We start from the raw sequence: 8,963 nt of genomic DNA on the forward strand, positions 1-8,963 counted from the left end.
AAAACCAGGCTGTATCTCTCAGCTTAACTCCTATGCTCTTTGTCCGGAGCACTATCTGCAGTCCTCATCCATCATCTCTGCTTGAGGATCCTTCCTTTCCACCAAGCTTACAAATTATGCATATTAATAGCTTACTTCTGGCATCCTAAAAACAGGCTATATCTTTCAGCATAACTCCTAAAACCAGGCTGTATCTCTCAGCTTAACTCCTATGTTCTTTGTCCGGAGCACTATCTGCACTCCTCATCCATCATCTCTGCTCGAGGATCCTTCCTTTCCACCACGCTTACAAATTATGCATATTAATAGCTTACAACTTCTGACATTCAAACATCTTGTACCTGATGCTTTGAAGGATACTTCTACTTCTATCAAGTGGTTGCATTTACAGTGGGGTAAAAAAACGAGCATGATAATTAAAGATCTAATGAAGAACCAATCCTGTAATTAGCTAAGATACTACTAAACTACGTTAGTGAAGATGGCTTAAAGGCCAACAGAAGAGATGATGTGCTCTTGCCTACCAACTTTCTTGATGCATTTGGTAGCTTGAAACTTCCATGGTCTTTCTTTATAGAATTTTTTATTCGTCATTTCTTATTGTATTGTTTTATGACTAAAGCTATTTTGGGAGAGTTCTCCATTAGGCTACATATTTTATGTCTGGAGTGTGGAAGACATCTGATTCATCCTGATTATTTTTTTTATTAAATGTCTATATTTATAATTTTGACAATTTTATTCGGGTTACGTTATATTTTGAGTTTGTGTTACCTTATAATGTTAACAATCTTTAAAATAGCAGAACTACTTGACCTTTTACCGACGAATGCATAAGGTTCAAAGCATGTAGCATAAGCTTCATGGAGTTTGTTCAACTTATTTATGTATTTTGTTGACAAGTTACAAATGTTTAAATGCAAATTAAATTAGATGTAAAATTTCATATCTATCCATATCATAACACCTGAATATATTATAGATATAGACATGTGATCGGATTATATTTATGTTTGATATGAGAGCAAAATTCAACACAAAGTTTTAAGTTCTGAAGTATAAAAACGACCAAGGAAATGGTATTAAACTTGTTACATAACTCATTCTTTAGAAATTTTAGGTGTTTAATACATATCTTAAGGAACAAATGGATTAAAAGTTATCTTAGATATCTTTCCTTTGTTCAATGCGGACGGAAGATTCAAAATTTTATTTTTTCACAACGAATTGAAATTTAGCTCCTTGTAATTGATGTTTACAATACTTCAATAATGCTTATTTCAACTGAATTGAAAATCTATGGCTACAAAAGTAGATGCAATTTTTGATAAATATATTGTTCAAAGTAAAATAATAAGATTTTTTTCCTTTTCCGTTTAAGGTGGTACTTAAATATAGAAGTGTGACACATTTGTTTTGCTGTTGGCATATAGAAGCTTAAGCATTTTTTGCTTCAAAGCAAAGTGAGAAGCTGATAGCGCTCAACCATTTTTTGTAGAGCTTCATTTTGAAGTGCAAAACTGTTTTAAACAATTAAAGGCGACACATAATATTAAATGATTTGATGACACTACGAATAAGTATGGATTTCATAATGCATCATGTATTCATTGTTTAATGCTTTCAATCTAGCCATCATTCTCAACATGGACAATCTTAAGATAATGATGACAGCAAAATATCATTCTTTTTCTTTGGGCTTAATTTTCTTGCTTTTATTGGTGCCAAAAGCTGAATAATCCCTAATATAAATCATTGCTAGTGCAGCCTACCTCTTCCCTAGTAGTCTAGATCCTGATATTCTTGAAGGTCTACTTGGATCAGGTATCTCTTTTAATTTATTTAAAATTGTTGATCATTAGCTAATAATTTTTGTATGATTTCTTTTATTATTATTATTATTGTTAATATCATCATCATCATTATTATTATTTATTATTTATTGTTATTATTATTTTGTTTGCAATTTTTTCCTGCTTGTTCAGTTGGAGGAGTGATGGCTTTCCTCACTCTGCACGAAATGTTACCTCTAGCATTCGACTATGCTGGTCAGAAAAAGGCTGTTAAAGCTGTCTTTTTGGGCATGGCGTTCATGTCTGCAAGGTTTGTTACAAATAAAGTGAATTTTAATGTCTTATAACATCAATAGGTATCATGCACTTAAACCCTGTTTGAACCTAATGAATCATAAAAGCGCATCTGCTATGAATATATTGAATAAGTTTGTCTGGCTAGTTCTTTGTTAGATGTAGAAACTTATCCAGTGGAGAACTGTCATAAAGCAGAATGAATCATTGACTTACATTCAACCACAATAATGACTTCATCAAAATACTGAAGGCTACAGTACAAACCCAAGATGGTGCTGAATTGCTTTTGAGTAAAATTTCTTCCAAATTTTGGTCATATTGCATTCCAATGCTACTGTGAGTTTTGTTTAGATGATACAAAGAAAATTTACACAGTAAGGAAGGGATGCGCCACATTTGTACAAAGATACTACTAATAAATTAAAGCTGTAGGAATTAGAATACAATTTCAACAAATAGATAGAAAATATACTACTTTGACCCGATTCGGTTTGCATCCGCTTGCCAAGAACTCCGGTTCAAGCATTCCTTCCCCCTTTGATAAGTTAGGTGGAGAAATCTCCTTACAGATGCTGCTTGCAACCAGGGCATAACTAGCCCAATGCTTTTATTTAAGGTGAGGAGCCATGGCAGTGTTGAAGTAGTGGAAAGATGATTGGGCTTAAAGCACAACTTTTATATGAGGCACATAGTCATTTACGAATGTTTGCTATCGATTGATTGAGAGTGAACATGAATTTAGGTCAAGAGTAAGGCTAAAAAGTATGCAAATAGGTGCAATATTCTTTTTTTAATCACTCAGAGATTAATGTGATATTTATAGGCATCAGTTGGTTAATCATATGTGCAATAACTCAATTAGTTTTTGCCCAAATTATCACATTAAGATATCTATCTATCAGGGTGATGTACTAACTAATGTATGCATTTGGACCAATTGGATAATGCTTTGAGAAGAATGACCTAGTTTGGCAGTCCAATCAGCTTTATTATCTTCTCTATGAATAACTGACCAATGTACCTGCAAAATAATGATTAAAGAAAAAAATTGCTTCATTTGAAACATTATATAGTAAGGATACTCAACCATATGTGAACATCACTTTCATAACAGCAAAGAATCTATCTGCACTTGAATTTTATACCATCTGCAATTTTTAGCCAAAGTCAAATATTTAACAACAGAATCGGCTTTGGCAGCCAAAAAACAAGCTGTCATAAAAGGTGCCGCAAATCAGGCTAAGCAACTCCCATGGTAATCTCTAAAAACACTACCAATACCTGCATTATTATCTTTCCAACTTCCATCAACATTTACTTTCACCATATCATGCAAAGGAACTTTCCATTTGATAAGAATAGTATCAGATTTAGCTCCCAAATGAATAGGACAGTTAGTCTTTCTAAACAACTTCAGCGAACCATGTGAAATAGGTCTCTTAAACTTCCCAAACTGAAGTGGTTTTTAGAAGAAACCACGAATACAATTAAAAGTATCCTTCCCAACTAAAACTCAATTCTTATGTTTAATGTCATTCCTTGCCATCCATAGAAACCAAAAGGTAATAATAGGAACAATACTAAATAATTTACTTCCCAAGCCTTTTCCACTCCTAAATGCAGCTAGTGATAGAATTGTTTCCACCATTATAGAAAATTCTGCCAAAAAAATCGTAGACACGAGTCCAAACAAATTTAGAAAACCAGCAATTGACAAAAATATGTTCCATGGTCTCCTCCTCCTTCCTACAAAAAATGCAAACTGAAGGCACTTGAAGCCCTTTAAGCTTTAAAATGTCATCAGTAGGAATAATATTATGCAAAATTATCCAAAATAAAAAAGGATTGAGAAGGCTTAACCCACTGATTCCAAATCCACCTCAAATCTTTCCCTTGAGAATGAGGTAAAAATTTAGCAATAATTTTAGATATAGTATCACCGAAATAATTCTTGATTTTAATTTTATCACAAGATCCCACGAGGATGGGCACATTGGAAATATGATAAGCATCATTTTTACTTACCAAATTCTCCAACATACCAGTATCCCAACAGAAATCCTTCTAGCAATTAGAAACCGCAAGTTTAATATCATGAGGACCCCCATAAAAACCAGCAAGAGAACCCGTACCCAACCAATCATGATACCAAAAACTACATTTTCCATCCCCAAACTTACCAAATTCTCCAACATACCAGTATCCCAACATAAATCCTTCTAGCAATTAGGAACCGCAAGTTTAATATCATGAGGACCCCCATAAGAACCAGCAAGAGAACCAGTACCCAACCAATCATGATACCAAAAACTGCATTTTCCCTCCCCAGTATCCCAACAAGATCTTCAACATCTTTAGCATGTTTAAGCATCTACTTCGAAATCAAAGAATCTTTGATGTTAGAAGAAGTAGAAAGAGGATGAGACAAAGCATAGTACTTAGCTTTCATAAAAGATGTCCAAAGGGAATTTAGCTCGAAAACGAATCTATAACTTCATGAAACAAATTTTCCTTGAATCCTTAAAGCTCCTGAAACCCAAACCGCCATAGTTAATGGGTTTGCAAAGTTTAGACCAGCATTTTCAATGAATTTTTTTCTCTTTACCTGACCAGAGGAACTTATTAAAGATCATTTCCAGGCATTCACTGGAATCTTCATAATTTGTATCATATATATAGGAATAGAGTTCTCCCACCAAATGACAAGAAGCTATTATCCCAACTAAGAATCAGATTTTTCACTTTATCAATTAGCTTATCAAACAAATAATTCCTTCTCCTGCCTTTCCCCATCATAAGTCCTAGATAAGCTTTAGGAAGATCCTTTTTATTACAACTAGAGACATCCTATGTCCAATTCCTTTTAGAAGAAGAAACCTTTTCGACACAGTAAAAACAACTTTTGGAAACATTTAAACTGAGACCCGAGGCAGCCTGAAAATTCTCCAAAGTTCCCCGAAGTCTTTTTACAAATATTTGGCATTAGTAAAGATGACCAAATCATCAGCATAAGCAAGATGGGAAATTGTAAAATTTTCTTTAATATCAAAACCCTTACTAAGTTATTTAAAAAGAGATGATTTCAACACCTTGAAAGATAATCAAATGCAATAATAAAAAGATTAGGAGAAAGAGGATCTCCCTACTTTTTCTCTTGTGGCATTGAAGAAACCACACCTCCCATTTAAAAACAAAGAGTAGTAATTGTTCTCCGAAATCCTTTTGATGATATTGCAAGAATCCATATTAAAGCCAATATGCCTCATCACACCTAAGATGAACTCCCATCTTATAGTATCATAGGCATTCTTGATATCCATTTTAAACACAATATTTCCACCTCTACCTTTTCTATCCATATTAAGCACCAACTCCTAGGCAATTAAAGCATTATCAAAAATAGACTTGCCTTTGATAAAAGCAGATTGTTGAGCACTAATAATCTGGTCAAGGTGAGGCTGTAATCTTGTCACCACAATTTTGGAGATAACTTTGAGCTAATATTATTTAAGCTTATAGGTCTATAAGCATCCCAACATAAACTCTTTTTAGATTTAGGGATTAAAACAATATTAGAAGACTTACAATACTTAGGCAAATCCATTCCTCTGAAGAAATCCTGAACCGCAACAATGACATCAGATTTAATCACATTCCAAAATTTTTTATAGAATGCTGTAGAAAAACCATCTATCACAGTCGTCTTCTTACAATCCATACTATCAATAACAACTTTAATCTCCTCCTCTAGAAGGAACTTGGAACTACTAAGCATATCAGTATTAATAGCATCCAACTCAATATTGTCACTATTAAGCAAATTCGAGAAGCTTCCTCAATAAGATCAATATTATGAATAATATTGCCATTGGAAGCTTTAATTTTATTAATAACATTTTGTTTTCTACGATTCTTAATAAAAACATGAAAGTAGGAAGAATTTCCGTCACCATCAACCAAAATATGACCCACAACTTTTTGATTATAGTTAGCTTCTTCCATGGCAATAGCAGAATTAAGGACATTATGAGCATTAAGCAAACTATCCCAATCAGTTAAGCCCTCATTCATATCCATCTCAAGCTTTTTGACATTCTCTTCAACTTTACAAACTATGGTATGAAGGTTACCAAATGCTTTCCAATTCCGCTTCTTAAGAATAGTAGCCAAATTCTTATGAAGTTTCCAAAGATAGATACTAGAATTAACATTAGAATCTCCTTTCCAATTGTTTAACACCAATCGCTTAAATGAAGGATGAAGAGTCCACATATAAAAAAATCTGAAATGATAATGTTTAGAATTTCTGCTAATATTAACTTCCAGCAAAATAGGATCATGATCAGAGCCTGTTCGAGCAAGATAAACATTAGAAACCGGAAAACAATCACCCCACCATCTATTAGAAGCATATCTGTGAAGTTTTTCATAAACATTACCTCTTGAACAAGTAAAGTGATTACCATTGAAACCCATATCAAATAGACCAGCAGCCACTAGCATACCAGATAACTCATTGATAAGGTTTAACTTTGTAGAACATCCCCCTTTCTTTTCACTAATAGAGGAAATAACATTAAAATCCCCTCCCACAACCAAGGATCTGTCATATTAGAACTGAAAAGAATCAAATTATTCCAAAGATTCTCCCTGGCAGCTTTGGAACAACCTGCATAAACCACTGTAACCAAGGAGTCGTTACAGCAAACATTTAACTGATTGAATTGAGGATGATCAATCAAAATAATAACATCAATATAATCCCTCCAAATAAACCGGATTTTGTTATTGGAGTTGGCAAATAAGTTAAATTTCCCAATTCTTTTTACGAACTTATCATTATTATGAACAACAACCAAAGGTTTCAAGATTCTAAGGAACATAAGCTTATAAGATTTGATGAGACTTTTCAATCTATTAGAAGTATCGTGATCATCAACACTTCTCATTCCAGATAAGAAATTTAAACATCATTAAAAACTTTAGATCTCCTAGTGCTCCTAGGAGTTAAAGTTAGATGTTTATCCAATTTCCTCCCACTCACCATTAGCATGCAATTTAGTAAATTTACTTCATCCCAAATGATTTTTTTTTTCATTTGGATCGCGTAATGTTATGTATTCTTGGAATTACATATTTCATGGAAGTATTTTTGTAATCATTCATTTGTCTGACTTTTTTTTAAATCCGAAAATTTAAATCAAAGTCATTTATCTTCAATTTTGACATTTTTAGATTCCTTACTAATTTGTTTGTCAATAAAAAAAATATAAAAGCCATCAAGTTAAGATGATTAGCAAATGGCAAGCAATGGTCCGCTATGGTGAATGCCATAGGTTGAGATGCAACCAATAAAGGGTAGTGCTGCATTATATTGACAATTGGTAGTGATGATGGCAAGAGGTAGGAAGTGGTTGGCTTAGACATTAGTTAGTGATGTTGATGATTGTCAAGGTAGGTGACTAGTGATGTTGCATGCGAGTCATTAGATAGAAATATTGTTGATGGTTGATAAAGGCGACTAGTGGTGGTGAATGTGAGTGGTGAGTGGTGATTGGTGATTGGTGATTGGTGATTGGTGATTGGTGGCAACATAAAATATTTAGTGGAGACAGTGAATTTTGGTTGTTGGTGGGTGAGTTGGCAACATAAAATATTTAGTGGAGACAGTGAATTTCGGTTGTTGGCGGCGACAACAACTAGAGTTGAGAAAAAGACGGGGTGCGGTGGGGTTATTTCTTTGAAGTGATGGATAGACGTGAATTTGATATTTGATCACCCCAGCCTTAATAAGATCATTGTCAAAATCAAACATTTGGGCTTTTAGGACAAATTTTTGGCTATTGTGATCATAATATTTCAACAAATTGGGTGTGTGTATTTGTATGTGTATGTATGTTCATCATTCTATCTTTTCTTTGTCAATGTTTCTAAAATATTTAAGATTTTGGCACTAGGTCTCTCTTGAATACCTCGCACAACTTCTTGTAACTTTTTTTGTTCTCTCTTATTATTGTTGAATATACATTTAGAGAATTTCAAACCTGAACAGACATAATACTAGCCCTTTGAAATGTAATACTTATAATTTATTTCAATTTTGTATATCCAATATGAAATGCTTTTCTTATTAAAATTCCAATATGTTGTTTCTCTCTTTCTTTCTTCTTACTGCTTCAAGCTTGTGATGATTCAGTTGGTTTTTTTATACCCTCGTATTTCCTCATATTTTCTCTTTACAATAGCTTGATCTGTACTATTTTTTTCATTTTTTTTTCTATATAGGATTTCAAAATGAATTATCTGTATTTAATTGAAACTAGCAGTTAGATAAAATGTGCAATTTGAAATTTTGTTCGACTAATTTGATGCTTATTTTGATTGTTCCAATGTTTTGTTGTTGGTAGCTTGTACTTTCTAGAGATCAGTTTACCGAAGGAGCTGAGCTAGTAGTCTTGGAGATCGACTGGAACTGATTTTGTGCTGTAATATATAATTCATAGTTTTACAGGTTAATTCTATCTTTTCACGTAGTATCCTCTTGAATAGAAATTTCTTTATATATTGTTTGTTCTGTCATTTATGCATAAAACCTGTTTTTTCCAACGTGCAGCTAAACATTACTTGTAACAGAGCCGTTCTTTTTTCAATTTCCTCAAAATGCTTCAGATATTTCGTTATATTTACTGGCTACTGGAAAAATTTCACTTCTCATTGGAAGAAAAACATCAATTTTACAAATTTTTTCCTTGAACTTAGGACAACCTGGTTTGATTTTGGTTAGTTTCACTGCACATTTTATGACACCCACAAGTTTTTTCTTCTCTACCTTTTCCTTGTTACAGAAACTTCAGAGCTCATTGACGCATTATT

General features: G+C 33.2%; 1 protein-coding gene across 1 annotated transcript in view; it reads left to right on the forward strand.

Moving 5' to 3' along the window:
- LOC110027743 (zinc transporter ZTP29) overlaps positions 1-8,601 on the forward strand; it is a gene marked incomplete at its 5' end in the record, with an annotated part of 11,443 nt that extends 2,842 nt beyond the window's left edge. Inside the window, 3 exons of the mRNA XM_020729285.1 lie at positions 1,751-1,824; positions 1,986-2,103; positions 8,498-8,601. Of these exons, the coding sequence (XP_020584944.1) occupies positions 1,751-1,824; positions 1,986-2,103; positions 8,498-8,540 (235 nt within the window). The remainder of the gene's footprint in view (positions 1-1,750; positions 1,825-1,985; positions 2,104-8,497) is intronic.
- Between the last annotated feature and the right edge of the window lie 362 nt (positions 8,602-8,963).

The sequence above is a fragment of the Phalaenopsis equestris genome, unplaced genomic scaffold, assembly GCF_001263595.1.
Source record: "Phalaenopsis equestris unplaced genomic scaffold, ASM126359v1 Scaffold000439, whole genome shotgun sequence".
In the NCBI taxonomy this organism is placed as follows: Eukaryota; Viridiplantae; Streptophyta; class Magnoliopsida; order Asparagales; family Orchidaceae; genus Phalaenopsis; species Phalaenopsis equestris.